Raw genomic sequence first — 21008 nt, 5'->3', positions numbered from 1 at the left:
TAGAACTCACAAAGGTCCACCTGCCTCTCTTTCCCTAAAGGTGTGTGTCAGGCTTGCTTTTCTGTTTTTGAGACCAGGTTTTACTCTAGTCTAGGCTGGCCTAGAACTCGTGGTAATCCTGATTCAACCTCCTAAATGCTGGGGTTACAGCCATATGTCAAGCCAAATTTCTTTTTTTTTAAACTTATTTCGTATAGAGCATTCTGCCTGCATGTATGCCTGCAGGCCAGAAGAGGGCACCAGATCCCATTACAGATGGTTGTGAGCCGCCATGTGGTTGCTGGGAACTGAACTCAGGACCTCTGGAAGAGCAGCCAGTGCTCTTAATTGCTGAGCCATCTCTCCAGCTCCCTCAAGCCAAGCTTCTGAAACACAAATTTGAGTTGGATGCTCTGTCTGTCCGCTGGGTCTTCACGGCCCTCAGGGTTAAACTAAAGTGCTTGCATAGGTCCTAGGTTGGGACAGGTGGCCCTGCTGGCCTGGCCTTGTTTCTGCTCATTCCAGAATTGATCTACACACACACACACACACACACACACTCACACACACGTTGGTGAGTACATACTCTATGGTGCCTGTGTACAGGTCAGAGAGGACAGTTTTTCGGACTCTGTTCTCCGTTCTACCTTTATGTGGGTTCTGGAGATCAAACTCATGTTGCCAGGTGTGTGTGGCAAGTGTCTGCTTGCTAAGCCATCTCACTGGCCCAATTTTTAGTCTTTGAACGAGCCTGCTCTGAGCCACCTGCCACTGCGTGTCCGATACCTGATCTGAGTCAAGTCCTCTCCTCAACTGAGGTCCCTGGGGACCATCTCCCCATCATTGGGTGCTGAGTGGGCACAAGTGGAACAATGGAGCTGGTTCCAGGTGTGCAACACACTTAATGGCTGTGTGACTGTGAGCAGTCACTGAGTGTCTCTGAGCCTTACAGGGCAAGGTGAAAGTCTTATCAGTGGTGAGGCCCACAGAGGCTGAGTACCCACCAACAGTGACAGATGTCACCACTCTCTTTAGAGAAGGAATAAATGATGCCCCTGTGCCTGCAGCACCTGACTGTGATGCCGGAGGTTTTGGGACACCCTCCTCTGCACCCCCTCCTCAGGGCTGCCCGCTGGCCTTCAGGAAACTGAGCTCCCTGGAACAGCCAAGGTTCTGAGGCATCTGGCATTGCTGGGAGCTCAGAGGGGGCAGGCTGGGCAAGCTCACCTTCTCATTTTCCGTCTTGTTCAGGTAATAATCTCTGGAGGGCAAGCCAAGGCCGGACTGGTCCACCTGCAGAGGGATTCAAGGGTAGTGGGGTGACTCCCTGCTTGTCCCCTACCCTTCCTGGGGCAGGTGCCAGCAGGAACGGGAGAAAAAGAGAGCTACCAACTACCGGCACATCCACCCACGGACCAGGGATGAGTCCATACGGGAAATGGTGGTTACCCTGAAGAACTGCAATGGGAACTTGTGGAGACAGTGATGGTAAAGGGCCTTCTGAGAGTTGGTCAGGGAGGAGAGGAACATTCCAGAGAGTTAGCACAGAAGCCTTCTGGTCTCATCTTGACATACCTCATCCCATACCTGCATTTGGTTGACATACCCCTCATACATGCATTTGGTTGACAAGGAAATTATAGTTCAGAGAGGCTGAGTTACTTGCCTATCGTCACACAGCAGGTGGGTAGCATGGATGGGTGAGGTGAGGTGAAAGCGGGGAGAGATGGACTCAAATCCATTCCAACCAGAGCCACAAAGGCCAGGGAGTGTGGCAGGGGAGCAGAGGGTGTCACTAGTCATGTCCATGGGTTCACGTCACCTCCGTGGCTCAGCCCACCTGGATCACATTGCTGTTGGAGTTCTTGGAGTCAGCGCTGACGTAGACAGAGAAGAAGGGTGAAGTTCGGTAGTGAGCTGTGACCACCTGCAGCGTGTCCTGGAAGTTGTCCTTGGCCCAGGGACCTGTGATATTCCAGCCTCCTAGCTGTGGGGAGAAGAGAGACAGAAGTAATGTGTGTGTGCATATGTGCGTGCACAAACAGGAGTGGTCATGCATGTGTATCCATGGGTGTGTGTGGTGTGTGTGTGTGCATGCATGGATGTGGGCAGTATGTGTACACGGACATGTATGTGTGTGTGTGTGTATGTGTGTGTATGCAGGTGTGGGCCGTGTTTTGCATGTGTGGGTAGTATATATATTCAGGGGTGTGTGTGTGTGCGTGCACACGCACATGTATTTGGGCACATGGAGGCCAGAGGAGGACATCAGGAGTCCTGCTCTGTCAATCTCTTCCTTATTCCCTGGAGACAGGGTCTCCTCACTGAACATGGAGCTAGGCTGATAACCAGGAAGTCCCCAGAATCCTCCCTTTCTCACAGCTGCACCCTGCTGGGAATTTAGACTCAGGCCTCTGTGCCTGTGGGGCAAACACTCATTCCCAGTTTGCAACACAAGACGCCCGTGGCTTCTCAGCCTTTTCCCTGTAGACACCTTTGGAATTCTGTTTTAATATCACTGTGTCTGTGGGACTCAGGAAACTGTCCTGTGTACGTGGGACTTAGGAAACTGTCCCAGCCCATCTCCCTTCCTGTCACATGGGAGCAGCAGCCTTGTGTGCTCTTAGCAAACTTAAGGATATCAAGGCCATCCTGGTCTACAAAGTGAGTTCCGGGACAGCCAGGGCTACACAGAGACCCTGTCTCAGAAAAGAAGTCAGAGGACCGACTGCTCCAGGGCTGTAGAGCATGTGGCTCTGTGATTTGTATGGGGCTCTTACACCAGCACATAACAGGCTCACACCCGTGCACACACACACACACACACACACCTGTTTACACCCACACCAGCTACACATACACACATACCACACCCTTGGTGCCTCCTAGCTTGGCACAAGCTGGTCCATGGGACCTGTGCAAGAGAGGATAGAAAGGCACTGTCCTAGGGTCACCAACCCTGATACAAGACCTTCCCCAAGCTAAACACACACACACACACACACACACACACAACAAAACAAAGCAAAGAAGAAACAGATAGATCCTCCTCTTGTAGAGAACTATTTCCAACCAAGAGTCTAGGGTGCTTTAAGACCAGCACACCTCTCTACATACACACAGGACAGGAAGAGCAACAGAGGCGGACCAGTCAATACAGTCCCCGCCCCCCACCTAGACACACACATGCTCCTCCCCAGCAGATACACATACCCTATACCATCCACACATACAGATCCACCCACACAGAGCCCTACACACATGTGCTCAGGCAATCCCAACACCCGCAGCACACAGAGAGGCTCTGAGTCCCAGCTGGGCATGGTGGCTGGAGGTGTGAGGTGGGAGGAAGCTGATCAGAGGGAGACTGTGCCAGTCAACCCAAACACCCACCTTCTCAATCAGCTCCATCAGGGGCTTGGCCCGAAGCTCCTCGATTCTAGTTTCATTCATACACGCACGGTAGTACACTTGGGCCTTTCTCTCTGCCTCACTCACGCTGGCCGTGGAATTTTCTAGAGTGTCAAGAAATAAGAGAGTTGTGTCCCAACCGGATGAGTTCTTCCTGGATCCTCAGCATTCCCAGCTGCACAGAAGTGACAATGCCAATCACTGTCCATGGAGAAGCCTTGTCCCGGGTTTCTTCTCTCTGCATTTCTCTTAATTAGTGATTGATGGGGGAGGACCCAGCCCATTGTGGGTGGGGCCATTCCTGAGCTGCTGGTCCTGGGTTCTATAAGAAAGTAGGCTGAGCAAGCCATGAGGAAAAAAGTAAGTAGCATCTAGAGCTCCCGCCTCTAGATTCCTGCCCTGAGCTCCTTCAACTACAAAGCTGAATAGATCCTTTCCTCCCCAACTTGCTTTTGGTCATGTTTCATCATAGCAATAGTAAACCTAACTAAAACATGCGCCCACCCAGCAGAACAGCCGGCTCCCCTACCCGTGCCCAGGAAGGTGGGAACCCTGCCTAGTTTTCAGCTCCCTGATGACCTTGCCTGGGAGAAAGGCAGGAATCAGATGTGGCTTGAAAGACTGCATTCATTACCAACTGACTTCCCGGCTTCCTCCTTAGAGGGCTAGATATGTTTGCCAGACTTACAAAGGGCTCAAAGGGTTGTTTTCCATTTCCCACCCTGGTGGCTCAGGCTAGGGCTGTATCTCATCCTACTGTGGTGGGGGAGGTACCCAGGAGACTCTACCTCCTCTTCCTCCTCCTCTTCCTCCTCAGCACCTGTGCTACATGTGCCAGCTGTTGAAGGACACAGGTCTTCCTGCACATGTGACCTGGAAGGTTCCTGATGCACCCAGGGTAGTGACACTACTTTGTGTTGCTCAGACCCTCAAGAAGTCTACTATGCACTAAAGCTGTTGTCTCAGAAAGTATGTGTGACAATCCAAAGGCAAGGCCCCTGCTCCATGGGGCTTCTGCACAGAACCCTCTGAGAGTCTGGCTCAGCTCCTAGGCCTTCGTGGAGGCTGTTGGATCTGAAGCTTCATCTCAAGACCTGGCCTGGAGGCTGGACACCAGCTGAACATGAAGTTTTACAGACATGGGGCCTGCTTCCTGAGTCCCAAAAGCTCACAATATGGGGGGATATGCACAGAATAGCCTGCAGGGTCAAAGAACATGATGGTTCTGGCTTCGGCGATGGTATCCCTGAGGTGCCACCATGCTCTGTTTGGTGTCATGCCCAGGGCCTGCACCTGCTAGGCAGTGCTAAGCAGTCTGCCAGCTCCAGAGGACACTCCGTTCGAGCTGGGTCTCAGACAGGATGGGGGAGGGGGGAGGACAGTCGAGAACCAAAGAAAGGAACTTTAACAGACAAGTCTTTGGAAGAGAGAGAGACCTTTGTGTGCCACCACTGCCTGGTTCTGGGGAAGGTTTTCTTTTTTGTTTTGTTTTTAAGATTTATTTACTTATTCATTTTATGTATGTGAGCACACTGTCACTGTCTGCAGACACACCAGAAGAGGGCATCAGATCTCATTACAGATGGCTGTGAGCTACCACGTGGTTGCTAGGAATTGAACTCAGGACCTCTGGAAGAGCAGTCAGTGCTGTTAACAACCGAGCCATCTCTCCAGCCCTCCTGAGAAGTCTCAATGAGCTGTAACAGCTCTCACCTCCAGAAAGTCCACCTCCTCACCAGACCTGGCGCCAAGGTTGCCACTAGTCAGTCTCAAAGGCACAGAAGCAGGCTACAAAAAGAGGTAGGAATAGCCAGGGGCTGGTGGGCTGGTGGGACGGGCAAACACACGTGCACATGAACACATTGCACACGCACAGACACACTCTTGGAGACCCTGGGGAAACACCTGTGAGTCCTGTAGACCCCAAGGGAGTGAGGCCTCTCAGTAGAGGGAGGGTGGAAACGGAAGAGTCTGAGTCTCGGGCTGGAGAAGCAAAGCGTCAGAGGCGGAACTCCGTGCTCAAGATTGAGTCTGGTATTTGCTTTCTCTAGGGCCCCAAGGTCACCGAGATAAGAGACCAGACACCATGGCCTGGTTGTGCTGGTCAGTGTGTTCTAAGTTGTGGCTGGAGGCCACTGACTGACTCCCTTTCCCTGGCTTCTGGGGGCAGAGAGAGCACTTGCTTCAGGAACAGCTGCACTCTCTCACCCTTGTTGTGAGGCCTCCCTGACCAAGCCATTTCTGTGGTCGTGCTCAAGGCTTTTCCGAAGCTAATCATTCAGCTCCCGGGGTTGGCAGCTGCTGGGCTGGGTGTAAGAGATTGGGGGCAATGGCAGGACACAGCCACCAAGCAGCGGTGACAAGAGCATCTGGGTACACACTGGGATAGAATGGGAAGAGACGCTTCAGGTTAGCCCACGAAGATGGCCAGAAGTCCTTGCTCTAGCTTCAGGCTGAGAACAGGGACTACGCCTGGCCTGTCCAACTCACGGTCTGTATCTTACTCATCTTTGTGTCCCCGGGACCAGGCACACAGTAGGCCCTCAGCCACATGTGCTACAACAACGGAGCTGTTCATGTAGACTAAGGCAGAACATCGTGTCTGGGAGTGGGGAGTGATGAAGGAAGGGCTTGAGCAAACATGGTACCAGTGCGGCCTGCCCACCCCTTCCCTCTCCCTCACTAAACCGTTGGATTACATCCCTAAAGCAAGCCCCCAAGGACTATTCCCTTATTTGGTCACTGTCTTCTTTCTGAGACTAAACACTAAGGTCCAACAATCGAAACTCATTATCTGGCTACCCCCAGCTACCTTGTCCAATCAGGACCTACCAACTTATCCTAGCACAGACTCCTCCTTTTCTCTTCAAAGGCCTAGTCCAAAAACAAAATAAAACAAGACAAAAAAAAAAAAACAAAAAAAAAAAACAAAAAAAAAAAAACAAAAAAAAACCAACCAACCAAAACCCCAAAAACATCTGCTGTTGCTGCTTGCTGTCTGCTTTTGTTCGACCCAGAGCAGCCCTCCTGCTTGCCCCTCCTGGGTAATAAATCTCCTTTGCGCTAAGAACTTGGCATCTGGGTGTGTCCTGTACTGACTCGGATGGGGCCCCAACCCCTACAATAAGGAGAGGAAGGGAGACAGGATGTATGGGCGCCATGTGGCACGGGCATTCATATCTCTGCCGGGTTTCTCTCACTGTGTGCTAGTGTTGCACTGGTTGGAGCTCCTTCCTCATTCAGCTCCAGAGGGACCTGAACTGACCCAAGTCAGCTGTACAGAGCTAGGCAGTTGGCTCCGTAGGTCCAGTGCCTGCTATGTAAGCATAAGGCTTGAGTTCAAATCCTCAACACCCAGTTAAGAGCTGGTCCAGCTGTACAAGCTTATAACCACAATGCTGGAGGGCAGAGCTGGGGGCATGGAGAGGGTGGATCCCTGGCGTTCACTGGCCAGACAAGCTAGCTGAGCCAATGAACTCCAGGTTCTGTGAGATCCTGTTTCAAAAAAGAGAGAGCGCAATGGAGGAAAACCGCTGACCTTGCCCTGTGGCCTCCAAATGCACATGCACACTCCTGTGAAATGCACACGCACGCACAAGCACACACCCGCGGGTGAACACAAAAGGCATGAGAGGTACATTAGTGGATCAGGTGAACAAAGACAGGTCTTGGGCCAGACGGTGGCAGAGAAGGGGTAAAAGGCACTTGGAATGTGAAGGACCGAGAGCTGAGCTTGGCTTCTTCAGCAGCTGCTACTCCAGACTGGGATGTAAAAGCCCAGAGAACATTCTAGGGGTGAGGGGAAAGAGACCTCTTGATTTCCAGTGGTGTAGAAATCATTTGGCATCATGGGACCAGACAACAGAGTTTCCAATTGCCTAGTTACTTCCTTCCAGGGACCCCATGTTCCAGAAACTTCTGCAGTCACTTCCCCAAAGTCCCAGCGAGGAAAGAGCACACCGTTTAATCGGCCCTCTTTTTCCTCTGGGAGTTTTTCTTGGACCTCTTTCTCACATCGTGGCTGGTGTTAGGAAGCAAAGGCCCAGGCAGTCAGGCAAGCAGAGGCTGCAGAGGTGGACTGCAGGGACCGGGTGCCTGGGAATTCCTCAGGCTCCCTGGCTGCCACGGCATTGTCTGGGCAGAAGCATGAGGGGCCTGCAGTCTCCATTAGGCAAAGCCAGTGTTTGTTTTAGATAAACCATAGACTGCTCCAGGGCTCAAGAGCTCCATCCAAGAAGGAGGAGGGGAAGAGAGGGGCTGATATAGGAGGCGCCCAGCTCTTTGGGACAACACCATTGCCACTTCCTGGTGCCGAGCGCAGGCCAGGGGTCAGGCCTGTATCTCATCATCAGACAATACCAAAAGATGGATGCGGTGTGACCGGACAAAGAGGAGGAAAGGGAGCCCAGGGGAGGGAGGGAACCTGCTAACAAAGGCAGAAGGACAAATGAATGAGCTGGAATTTGAACCCAGGCATTCTGAAGCCTCCCTGAGAAAGCAGACTGGCTCTCAGCACGTGGGCGTGGCCATGCGTGCACCTTGTCATAACATTTCCCCACAGGTGGCTCTTACTTGGATCACACCCAATTTATAGGCGAGTGACTTGGTCACATAAAAGTGGCTGAGGCCAGGGCAGGCGCTCTAGTCTGTTTTCTTGTTCCTTCTTGCCAGTCTGTATGCTGAAAAGCCAGGCCAGACAACAGTTCACCCACTCCCACCCCTTGAGAGTTCCTGGCCCCAACTCCTTTGCTTGAATCATTAAATCCACCAAAGCCATTCTCCGGTGGAAGTGGCCCCACTGGTGTGGGCACGACACCACAGCAAGGCAAACAGAGGGCAGCAAGGGGAAACCAAGACGGCAAATATTGGGAATCCATAATGAAAATGGAACGAGAATGACACAGGACAGGACAATTCATTCCCAGTCACCAACAGAAGCTCATCTCACGAGACTGGAATGTTCCATGTTCTCAGAGAGTATGAGGGATACAAGAAAGGAAGGGAGATAATTAGCCCCCCACTTCCCCCTGTACACCACCCTGTGTACCACGCCCACCCCCAGCTCTGGGCTTGTGCATGCCAGGCAAGCACTCTTCCCCCACCTCTCCCCCCAGTCACGAGAGCTAACTGTTCTTTACGGAATCTGTAAAGCTTCGATGGCCACAGTAAGCCTGCACTAGCTATTACTGTCAGTATCTACTCTTGTTTCGCTTTTGAGACCGGCTCTCATATCGCCCAGGCTGACCTCGGACTTAATGTACAGCAAAGGATGGTTTTGAACTCCTGATCCTCCCACCCTGCCTCAGGAATGCTACAAGTATAGGAACTCAGCACCACACCACATGTCCAGCTTTATGTTCTCGTCTTATAAGACGCTATAAGTCTGAAGGGTACATAAACAGCAGCGTGGCTCAGGCCCCAGGAGGCCCTTCGGTAGAAGACATAACAGGAAAAGAGGCTTAGTCCAGAAGGAGCTGGGTGGTGGTGGTGGTGGTATGTACACCTTTAATTCCACCACTTGGAGGGCCCAAGGCAGGTAGATCTCTGAGTTCGAAGCCAGCCTGGTCTACAGATTGAGTTCCTGAACAGCTGGAGTTACTCGGAGAAACCCTGTCTCAGAAAACAAAAGCAAAACAAAAAAGAAATAAAAGGAAGGGAAGTATAGAAGGGGCTGGGGAGATGACGCAGCGTCATAGAAACGTGAGGATCTAAGTTTGAAGTCAGAGGCTGGGTGTGGCAGCATACATCTGAAACCCCAATGCCGGGGGGTGGAGACGGGTCAGCGTCACTGCTCAGCCAGGTTGGAGCTAACAGTGAGATCTAGATTCAGCAAGAGACATACTCAGGCCCTCACCCGAACATGCATGGGCAAGCACACACACATACATGACGTGCAAGACAGGGATGGAGATATTGGTCTCGAAGGGTTTGTGGGGTAGGCTGCCTAGCTGGTAAAATAATATGAGCTAAGCACAGGCAGAAAGCCAAGAGCAAGCCAACGTCTAAGGAGTGATGGGAAGCTGGCTGCTCCCTGATGGTGTGAGGCCACATTCCTTCCTCCCCAGTCCTATGAGGCCCTGCAGTCAGCCTGGGGGAAAAGCAGAGTCCATGTTCCATACAAGAGAGGTCACCCTCTTCCAGCTAACAAGCTACAGGGACATGCCACAGTGGCACCTGGCCCAGGTCAGCCCATCCTCTGGGAGGTCCTAGTGTGAAGTCAGCCATCAAAGGAAATGTGTGGCTTGGGTTGAAGAGGGAGCTCACCCGAAAGCGATGTTAGTGATGCTCGCCTCGGGATTCCGTTCCCAGCACGGTATAAACTGGGTTTAGTAATCCCGGCACTTAGGAAGCAAAGGCAGACCGGGGGGAAGATGAAAGTTATCTTTGGCTTCATAGGGAGTTCAAGGCCAGCTTGGGCTAGAGACCCTGAGGAAGGAGGGAAGGAAAGAAAGGAAGGAGGGAGGAAGGAAGGGTATGGCTTGTTCAAGGCAACACTACACATTCATGTTAACAGCTGTGTTGCTGAACCTAATCCTCACCAAACACCCCAAATGCTCCTCTTTATCTCCTTTCCTCCCGAGAGCCCACCCCAGATCACCTTGGAGGTGCTGAGCACCTCTGTGTTCCAGTGTCTGCCAACTGTTCCTGGCTCCTCCTGAGGCATGCAGGCTGGCCCTTTGTCCTAGGGAAGCTGAAACCGCTGGGCCTTAAGCTCTAGAACATTCTTTATGTCACTCACTTACCTGTACTTGATACTTCCCAGGTTCCCAGGTATCTAAGATAGAGCTGAAGAGCCGTTTCTAGATTAGCCCCCAGGAAGGAGACTGAAAAGGTAACCCAAGGACATGCCTCGTGTATGTGTGTGTATGGGGTGGGGGCGTGGAGGTCCTGAGCAGTAAGACATGAAGGTGACCTCAGCTTATTTGGGGCTCAGGGCTTGCCTGGCCTGCAGAGCAGCCCTTAGAAAAACAAGCCACAGGCCTCACTCCCAAGCAAAACTTACTGGGGGCCTCTCCATCCTGGCTTTGAGACTCCATGGTTTTAGGTCTGAACCCTGGCTCCACCACCTCCTAGACAATGTATTTTTGCTTCTGAGTATCATCCATAGCAGGCATGTACCTCCATGGATGCATCATGAGAAACAAATAAAAAATTCAGCATATTAGCTAGATACACCAGTACCACCTTCCCTGATACATCAGACAGTCTACAATTTTCGCCTTCCTCTGAGGCCTCACTGCATCCTTACCAGTGACCTGTGAGATTTCATGTTTTGACAGGAGGAGCCACGGACCTGGGAGGCCATGCTATCATGAAACAGCTTGTGAGGGAAGAGACCACATAGAATTCACACACCAGAAGGGCAGCCATATTTCTCTGGGTACTGTGTTTATCTGAACTGGGGCCAGTTCCCATGTTTAGCCCCCAAACCACTGTCATGCAGGTCTACACTCACAGTGACCGTCTATGTCAGACGGCAATGAGAGTCGGGTTTAACAGAGTTGAGAACCGTGGCGTACAATAGACCCTGGACAAGCAGCCAAGCCGGCCTGTGGGAGGGCCTATTTGGCTTTAGAATTCTTCAGTGTGGCCCCGATACTACCAGGCCCTGCTGGTTAACCTATGTAAGGTCTTTATTGGTTGTCACTGCACGGCAGGGGGATCCCTAACATCACCTTGACCCAGAGGGATGGGGTAGATAGAAAGTCATAGCCCAGGACTTGGAGGCCACTTCCCGTGAACCTGACAGCTTAGTGGAGAAACTATAGCAAGTAGACTCAACCTGCCTCAGATGGGCTGAGGGGTCCTGCTGAGGAACTGCTGTGGGGGAAAGGGTAGGTAGGTGGCCTAGCAACAGCCATGGTTGGAAAAGAAAGATGAAGTGTCCTTAACCCACTTGCAACTGAAGGACTTGGCTGCCTAAGAAGCAGTTGTTTAAACAGAACCATTTCCTACCTCCTGAGACGACTTTGTCGCTTAGAGAGGACCTGCCTTCTTGTATGCAGCTTCTCCTGTGTCACTTACTCCTCAGTATGATGAAGGCCTTTAAAAAGCCTGGCAAGATGGATGTTGTGCCTCACACCTGTAAGCCCAGCACTAGGAACGGAGGCAGGAGAATTGCTTTGAGTTCAAGGGCAGGCTGGACTACACTGGGAGACCTTGTCTCGGAAATCCAACCGACTGCCAAGACAGAGTTAAATACTCATGAATCTAAGTGGCATTGGTGGCTGAGGGATTAGTAGGTTTTTCACTCTTTGGCTTCGGGAGCCCCAGGAGAAGGCAGAGGGCAGCAGGAGAGGGAGCTGGAAAGGGTTTCACAGATCACTGGTAAGGAAGCAGCCAGGGACCAGAGGAAGGCAAAATCACAGGTCAGCGCATGTGGTTCAGCATATGCTGGGAGTCCTCCTGGGAGAGGAGACACTGGGTAGGTAGGATCTTATATGTTAACCAGGAATATTGCAGCAGGCAGGGCAGACCTGGGAGTCTAAGCACGGATTCCACGGTCAAAAGGACTTTGTATAATCTTTTTCATGGCTGATCACCAGCAGCCCAGGTCCTATGAAGTAACGGACTCTCTGACTTCCTTCCTTCCTTCCTTCCTTCCTTCCTTCCTTCCTTCCTTCCTTCCCTCCCTCCCTCCCTTACTTCTTTCTTTCGAGACAGGATCTCAGGAAGCTTAGGTTAACTTTAAACTGAACCTTTGATCCTCCTGCCTCCACCTCCCGGTACTGGAATTGTGCTGATACCACATCGGGTTTTATGCAAGCTTTGGACTGAAGATGTGGCCTTGTATATGACAGGCAAACAAGCTACCAACTGAGCTATAACCCCCGCCCTCTGTGACACCGCCATTAATCAACATGCCTAGTCTGAGCTGGAGTGTCTGACCTCAATTCTTTTCACCCAGGACACTGTAAACTCGCTCAGTGCCAGCCAGGAGCTAAGTGAGCTGAGGCTTGAAGCTCTGTGAACGGTCTCAGCGACAACCACCTCACACACGCTCCTTGGTGCTGCGGACTGTGTGGGTGCTACTGATCTCGTGTTGCAAACGAAGAGACTGAAGCTCAGAGTTCACCAGTTCACTCGGGGCCACACGGGAGGGGACGCCACCATCCCCAGCCTGTTTGTCACTTACCCAGCAGATGCTTGATGACAGCCTGGTTGTGTTCCCAGAGGTTGCTGAAGGTCCCCCAGCGTGAGTGGCCATCGGGCACGGGGTTGGCCTTGATCCAGCCACCACAGGCATAGCTGAAGAAGTCCTGGCAGGGGTCTACTGTGGGGTCCATGGAGTTCAGGATGGAGCTGGTCACCGAGACACAGGCCTCCGTCAGACATACTGGAGGCGTTCCTGAGGATCAAGGAAAGACAAGAGGCCAATAAGAGGAGAGCAATGCAGGTGGCCCGAAGTGCAGGTGCCCAGGTGCCCAGGTGCCCAGATATCCAGGGGCCAATGCCTCATCCGGTCCTGACTTAGCTGGGTGGCTACTAGATCCTTCATGAGATACAAGCTCAGTAGATTTAGAGTCTCTTGGCACACAGAACTTCTGTTAGCTGTGTAAACTCCCCGTGGTTTAGAGCTCAGCACTAAGCTGATTTTCTGTCAGGGACCCCTTCTTCCATAACAACTTCCGGTCTGATGTCAACAATTCATTTTCCAGTCCACACATTTATCTTTTCAATAGAAAATCAACCCTGAATGTTTTCCAGGTTCTCTCTCTCACTTGTGTGTGTGTGTGTGTGTGTTTGTGTGTGTGTGTGTGAGAAACGGAGAGAAAATAATGAACAATGTACATACACCTCACCCACATATGTGTGTTCATATGCCATAAACACACACACACACACACACACACACACACACACGTATGCATGCATATGCACACATGAGCCTAAACACACACAATTAGGGCAGAGAATAGAGCTCTGTCAGTAGAACCCTGTATTTAGTCACCAGTACCACACAAATCAGAGTGCAGTGGCGCAGGGCTGAAATCCTCACTTGGGAGGAATAGGCAGGAAGATCAGAAGTTCAAAATCACCCTCAACTATACAGTTACAGGAAGGTACATGAGACCCTATCTTAAAACGGAAACACCCCCTCCCCCAACAAAATTATTACGCTATTGGCATCTGAATGGAAAAGACTCTTTTCCAAGGGCTGGGAACAGAGCCAGGTCCTTGGACATACCAGGCAAGTGCCCTCCCACTGAGTCACAGCTCAGAGAGCCGTTCTGTGGCAGGGGTGACAGTCCACTTCCAGGAACACTACCTCAGATCCCCTTAATCAGAGTCGCACACCCTGGTTTCTAACCGCCAGTTCCTGGCCACCGGGAAGGCCCGAACCTTATGAGGGGAGAGGGAATGTGCGTGTGCTTGAAAAGGCCATTCAGTGCTATAACTCCATATTTGGAGAGGAGAGGAGAAATAAAGCCTATTGTTTTTACTCGGTAGACCGAAGGAAGTCAAGTCTGACAAAATCTTGGCTGGAAATGCCCACAAGACAGACAGTAAGGGGACTTTAGGCTTGAAAACATGAGGTGGTGGCGCACACCTTCACTTCCAGTACTCGGGAGGCGGAGTGAGTTTGTGAGTTTGTGGTCTACAGAATGAATTCCAGGGCAGCCAAAGCCACACAGAGAGACACTGTCTTGAAATGCCCCCACCCAAAAGAAAAAAAAAACCAACCAAAACACCCCCCCAAAACCCAACAAAACAACCCCATCCAAACAAAACAAAACAAAAAACAACCCCAAAACACCAAATGAAACCAAATCTCTGGCCCATGAGGAACTTCATGGCTACTTGATTCACGAGTGAGTGGTTTGGGGGTCCCCAGGTGATAGTTTGTGGCCCTCTTGTCTAACTCCCTGATCCCTGGAAACCTTCTTAGGCCCTCTCGTGTATTTCTCCCTGTCCTGGGCTTTGTGGTCTTACCATGGAATGTTCTAAGTCACAGCCATCTCCCTGTCTAGTCTCCTACTAGAGGATGAACCTGTTTGCACACAGCCTTTCTCCAGCTCCGTGCCTGGCATCTCTTGCTGTTTAGTAGATGTTCATGGACTGCATAAATGTCCTGCCAAATGACTGAATGAAAGTGTCTTCAGACATGGTCACCTGCTGGAGAGGTAGGTGGCAAACACCCTTTGCTCTGGGACACAGCTGATCAGTCGAGAAGGCAGGAACCAGCTCAGATCTAATTTACTCATCCAACAGTATCCGCCCTTGGTGTCATGCAAGATGCTAGTGTGTGTATGTGTGTGTTGTGTGTGTGTGTATGTGTGTGTTGTGTGTGTATATGTATGTGTGTGTGTGTGTTTTGTGTGTGTGTGTGTGTGTTTGTGTGTGTGTGTTGTGTGCCTCACAATGCACATGTCCTTTCTACCATGCTGGTTCTGGGGCTAGAACTCACGTCATCAGGTTTAACAGCAAGCTCCCTTACCCTCTTAGCCATCTATCTAACCCTTCTGATGCTTTAAAATACTTTGCAGAGCAGGGATAGGGAAAGGGGTTAAGTCAGTAACCCCAGAACCCATATACAAATGCCAGGCATAAACCAGTAATTCCAATGCTGGGGAGGCAGAGACAGGAGGATCCCTGGGCTTGCTAGTGAGCTAGTGGAGCATAATAGGTAAGTTCTGGGCCAGTGAGAGGCACCATCATAATGGAGGTGGGGGTAGATGGCGTTGCCGAAGATGCCAGCCAAGGGCTATCCTCTGGTCTATTCACATGCACATGACCCCACACAGCACTAAAACAGAACAAAACAAAACAAAAACAAACTTCCAGCTAGAAAGATGGCTCAGTGGTTAAGAGCACTGGCTGCTCTTCCAAAGGACATGGGTTCAATTCCCAGCATCCACATGGTGACTCACAACCATCTGTGACTCTAGGTTCTACATTCCAGCGTCTCCGTCTGACCTCTGCAGATACCAAGCGTGCATGAGGTTCCTGAACACACAGGCTAGATGCTCATACAGATAAATAAAACAAATAGGTTTTTCTTAAAGCGTCAAAAATAAATAAATAATCCTTCTCGGAAAAACTTCGTGTTAGTTTTGCTGCTGTTTGGAAAGTGGCTGTAAGCCTCTGCAAAGGGGGGGGGGGGGCCCTAAGCCGGGAGCTAGGTCAGAATGTTCTCAAGGGCCCAGACACTGCCTAGAGGTAGGTCTTCCAGAATTGTCTGAGGAGCTGTTTTGCCTGGCCCGGTGTTTACTCAGATGTGGCCAATGTTAGGGCTTGCTGATGCATAATGAGGTTCTGCCAAGACCCAGGCAGCAGCTGCTTTCTCAGGTGGTGCACGGGTCACCTGATCCTTAACCCAGCTCCACCCTAGGCAAGAAGGCTATTCTGCTCCCAGGTCTGGACTTGGAAGCAGGGAGAGAAATGGGCCAGAGGCAGACACTGGAATCTGCCCACACGAGTCCCACTTGGCAGTTTAACAACTGTTTGTTTAAGGTCTAGGTATCAAACTCACATTGTCAGGCTTGGTGGCTTTACCTACTGAACCATCCTGTCAGCCTCCCAATGTGTATTATTTAGGAGCTGTCCTTTGGGAGCACTCTTTGAAGAAATTCTGGAGAAATGTGTTAGGATTCCTAAGGGGAGTCCCAGAGCAGCCTGCTCTCCATCCCTGGGCCAAGAGCTGGGCAGACAGTTGTGGGCTCACCCTGCCTGGCACACACACACACACACTCGTGTATGCACACACTCACAGGCACACCCAGATACCCATACCCATGCTTGTTAGAGAAAGGCGGTTCCCCGGGTCCACTGCCCTTTCTACACTTTTGGTCACCCAGCCATTTACTCCTCGTCTACACACCCACGGCACTCAGGCACAAGGTTGGACACCAGCTGGACTGCCCAGAATTAAGTACTTAATCAGTAAAGTATGAATTCAGCATCTCTGAGCCAGGTGCCCTTGGAAAAGCGCCTCTAAACCATTAGTCAGCCAGCTAAATAATCAAACAATTACTCCTTAAGCACCTTGTAGATACTTAAGCCAGTCATACAGGAAGCATGAACTGTTTGAATAAATGAATGAATAAATGCCACAGGAAGGACATGTGAATGAGGTCCCAGCCCCTCCATTTAGGAACCTAAAATGTCCCCCGTTCCATTTCAGGATGGCTGCCCTCAACCAGCTTCATAGTGGAGAAGGCTCAACACAGACAGCCATTATGCCGGGGTGAATCACAGTCGGAGGGTGGGACCACCTCCTTTGCGTCCTCTGATGAGAAAGTTGACAGTCAGTTGTGGGCAGGAGAATAGGAGACCTTGGACTTGATTTGAATTTGCATCCATTCTCCCCAAATCCATTCTTCTTGTGACCCCAGCATGACAGTGGAGCCTATAAATGCAGGAAGGTTAGAGGGACCCACCACGATAACAGGCTTAGTGGGTATATCATGACATCAGGGCCAGAGGGACCTATCACACAACAGGTCAGAAGGAGCCATTATGTGACCATCCAGTGTGGAGGGCAGCCATGGATGCAACAGGAACGCAAAGGCTCTAGGGCATGAAGTGCAGTCCTTCCGGGGTGCCGATATGCCCTGGAAGTGAACCTCGATTAAAAGTGAGGCGGGGCCTTTGTTCTGGATTCCTCTAAAACCTGGAGACCTATGAGCAAATGAAACTTCTGCACTCAATGTCCCTGGCTTTCAGCCTGGGGCGAGTCAGTCACTGGGCTCTGGGGAGGAAGAAGTAAGTCGTATGTGTGAGGGGAGGTTCACGGGAAATGCCCAGTAAGCAGGAGGTGTCACTGCTGTACTCCTGAGAATATGGAAGACAGGCGGTCATGCCTTTGCAGTAAACAGAGCCAAAGCGAACTGAAAAGGTCCTCAGGGGAACCAGACATATAGGTCATTAGGGTCATCCCTCAACTGGGCACTTTCCCCCACGTTCAGAGTTGAAAACAAAATGCCAGTTCTGAAAATTAAGTGTTTTCTCTAACGATTAAGCTGCTAAGCCAGAGTATAAACTCGTGTTCTTTTGGTTGTTGTTGTCTTGAGACAGGATCTAACGTAGCCTAGGAAAGTTCTGATCTCCCTAAAAAGTCCAGGCCAGCCCTGGAATCCTTTCGCCTGCCTCAGCCTACCAAGGTGTCAAGATTATAGGCTTGAGCCATTGCACCCAAAATTGTCCTTCTGATTTCAAAACCTTTACAGCCGCTCATTCTCCCGACCCATCGTCTGGACCGAGGACCCTGAGGTTTCGCTCTCTTTGGTTCTGAAGGCCAATCCCGACTTGAACAAAGTCCTCTGTCTCTTGCACAGATTGACAGAGCACATGGAATGATGGTTAAGCCCATCCCAAATCACAGATGCACCTACTTGTCCTGTACTGGATGCCCAGGGCCGCCAGGCAGGCCACCAGCCCCGCTGCTAAAAGCGCCACCACCACCACCAGCCGCTTCTCCACTGAGGTCCGAGCTGCCCAGCACCTCTGGCCGCTCCGGGGGCTGCGGAAGTTCACCTGCAGGGAAGAAGCCAAGAGGGGCAGCGAGACCATGAAACCCCAGCCCTTCTTCCTCAAGAAGAAGGAGCTCCGCTGTAGGCCCAGACCCTGGGGAGGGATCAGGCTGCCCATCTGTCTCAGGGGTGGTCTAGTTCCCACAGACTTTGCCCTAATCCAGGGAAGCAACCACTACCCTGGCCAGTAGTTTCAATTTGCTCTCGGACATCAGGGCTAGCAGCTCAACTCAGGCGGGCTTGTGTTTTCTGTGTCATCTGATACCGGTAGAAGGAAAAAAAAAACAACTTAGAGCTTTTCTATTTCTTCAGTAAGGAGCTCAAAAAAAAAAAAAAAAAAAAAAAAAAAAACAGGATGTTTGGACTTGAAGGCATTCAGAGGGCGGCCAGCTGGGATCTCCTTCGAACCCCCGCATCTACAGAGCCAGAGACAAGCATGACAGGACCACAGTTCCTGCCTGCTCTCTGCAAGTGGGGACAACTCAGCCCATTTGGTCTTTCTAATCCTATTGGGGCTGCCTCTCGTTTTACAGAAGATCAAACAGAGGTCCTGGTCACTTTTCTCAGACCTGAACGGATAGGACTGAGATAGGACGTAGATTCTAGAGCCCACCAGTGGGTGAGACATGGCTTTTAGGAGATGGTCAGGGGAGAAGAAAGGAGAAGTAATAGCTCCATTCACACAGGTCCTCTAAGGGGGGAAAATGTGCCAAGTCCCTGGAGTCTGGCTAAACAGGAAAGAAAGCACAATGAAGGGAAACGAAGGGTGTGGCAGGCCCTTGGGGGCAGGGGACCAGAGGGGACAGGCTCATACTCAGGACCCTCTGCCCAGGCTTTTCACACCCAGAGCTAGCACGGAGGTGAGGGTACAGAGGTCAGGGGATAGGAGGCCCCTTCTGTTCCAAGAGAGGTACTCCCTGCAAAGCCAGGAGGGGCACAGGACAGGAAGTGTCCAGAAGGTGGGGCTGTTCAGTGACGTCACACTGTACTAATATCTGGGTACCAACTCAAGAGGGAGAAAATGGATTCCTTTGCTTTGAACTGCTTAGAGCCAAGAAGGAAGGCAGACAACAAACAGATGGGACAGGAAAGGCTTCCCGGAGTGGGTGAAGTCTGGGTTAGGTGTGGACAAATAAAAGAGGGGAGGGGTGCCAGGCATAGCTCTGAGAAAGAACAGGAAATTCATCCAAAGGTCTGGAAGAGACGTCACTGCCCTTTGTGGTGGACGAGGAGGGAGGAGCAAGAAGAGGAATGAAAGGAGTCCTTGAGAGATCCCTAGCACACTAGGAGACCTAGGGATACCCAACTCTGTTTTGCCACATCCCCACACAGATGTGCAAGGGGTGCCCCTCAGAACAGGTCAGAGCCCAGACGGCATCTTGCTACTGGCCCATGAGATCTGAGAGGGGTTAACCTAGGGAAGGGCCATCCTGGGGTACCTCCTAGGTGCTAAAAGGGAAAGTGGAACAGGAGAAGAAAAATCGGGATCTAAAACTGAGAAAAGGATGCTGAGAACTAACCGGAGACATGTTCAGAGTCAGCCTGGGACACATGGTCCCATAGGCACACCCTTTGGTCATCATTTATCTTTTTTTTTTTAATATTTATTTATTATATGTAAGTACACTGTAGCTGTTTTCAGACACACCAGAAGAGGGCAGCATCAGATTCCATTACAGATGGAATTACAGTTGTGAGCCACCATGTGGTTGCTGGGATTTGAACTCGGGACCTGTGGAATAGCAGTCAGTGCTCATAACCGCTGAGCCATCTCTCCAGCCATCATTTATCATACTCAGGTTTTCCTTAGGTTTTGGTGTGGAATGAGGCCCCCAAGGCCTTCACCCAGGTGCAGCCTTGCTGGGGACACTAACATCAGAGTCCCTTCTGCTTCAGGACTTGTCCCAGCCTTTCTCTCCCACCTGTGGCCTCTCTGGTGAGTGGAGGGGTACAACTCAGATAACAAAGTCATGGAGAGCCTGGTTTAAGAGGGTTCCTTTGCCTGAGGGAGTCCTAGGGAGTAGCTGAGACAGACGGTTCAGCTTTGGGTAAGGAGGGAAATGCCACTTTGTAGGGACACTGAAGTGCTGTGGTGAGGGGGACAAGGAGGCAACCAGGTGCGAAGACATCAAGGAGGTGGAGGAGAAGGAAGAGACCCAGAGAGAAACGAAAGTTTGACAGCTGACTTGTGTGTGTGTGTGTGTGTGTGTGTGTGTGTGTGTGTGTGTGGTGTTTGTCCTGTTCCATTAATTGGCAGGGGAAGCTCCCGAGGCAGGGTACTTGTGTGAGCTCCAGAGGAGGCACAACTAGAGGAGGCTTGTGGGGGCCGAGGTGACAGAGCACAAGGAGACAAGCATCCCTCCAGATTGTGCAGGTCCTGCCGGTGAGGCCTTGCTCCCCCACCCCCGCCCCCCCAGAGAGAAAACGGGCAGGCTGGGACGTCACTGTTCCATGTCAGACTAAGTGTTGAATCTAAACAGATGGCTTCCACTGTGGATTAATTTAGAATTAAGTCAGAATGGAATATAAAAGTCTCGGTTCCCAGTAAGAACTGCGAACGAGATCTGAAAATGGGATCCTCACCCTTTCGTCGTGTTCCCTGTTTGACTTTCGTTGCTGGGGCCAAGCGCTCCTGGGTTTCTGTACAAGCCTTGTCTCTGAGGGCACAGGGAATTAGGGGCAGCTCCTAGGGGCCCCCAACTCCTGGGGAGGACCCCCATGAAATGAAGTCACAGGGAAATGTGTGTTCTCACACTTTCTTTCGGAAATGAGGCCATGCTAATTGCAGCAGACCAGGTAGGTTGTGGCCGCGTAGAGGGCAGTAGGCTGAGTGGTGAGCGTCCCAATCCATCTCGAGAGATGTGACTGGGAAGCAGCTGTTGGCCAAGGTACAGAGCTGACACCCCAAAGATGGAGCTAAAGTCACTCTGGACTCTTAAGTCGGCTGGCAGGCTTAGGGCTACCTAACATTGAGAGGTGGAGTCAGAAAGTGAGCTGGTGGGTTGGGAAGAGACAGGGATGCCCTCAGCGGAGAGGGATGAAGAACAGGAAGAGGGATGGAACTAGAGACAGCAGGACAAAGAGATAGACAGAGTGGGAGGGAAAACGCAGAGGTGTCCAGCCCTGGCGTTCCCAGGGTTTGCA

The 21008-nt window shown here is 51.3% G+C and overlaps 1 protein-coding gene across 2 annotated transcripts in view; it reads right to left on the bottom strand.

The window, feature by feature from the left end:
* The window catches only part of ECE1 (endothelin converting enzyme 1), a 98289-nt gene that overhangs the window by 26561 nt on the left and 50720 nt on the right, over positions 1 to 21008 (bottom strand). For both annotated transcript variants that reach the window (XM_080921436.1, XM_080921435.1), the window contains exons 3-7: positions 17727 to 17868; positions 12527 to 12739; positions 3373 to 3494; positions 1820 to 1966; positions 1207 to 1272 (exon numbers count right to left, since the gene is read on the bottom strand). In XM_080921436.1, the coding sequence (XP_080777562.1) occupies positions 1207 to 1272; positions 1820 to 1966; positions 3373 to 3494; positions 12527 to 12739; positions 17727 to 17868 (690 nt within the window). The remainder of the gene's footprint in view (positions 1 to 1206; positions 1273 to 1819; positions 1967 to 3372; positions 3495 to 12526; positions 12740 to 17726; positions 17869 to 21008) is intronic.

This window comes from Micromys minutus, assembly GCF_963924665.1.
Source record: "Micromys minutus genome assembly, chromosome: 9".
In the NCBI taxonomy this organism is placed as follows: Eukaryota; Metazoa; Chordata; class Mammalia; order Rodentia; family Muridae; genus Micromys; species Micromys minutus.
The sequence above is the reverse complement of the archived record's forward strand: the minus strand, read 5'-3'. Positions and strand labels throughout refer to the sequence as shown.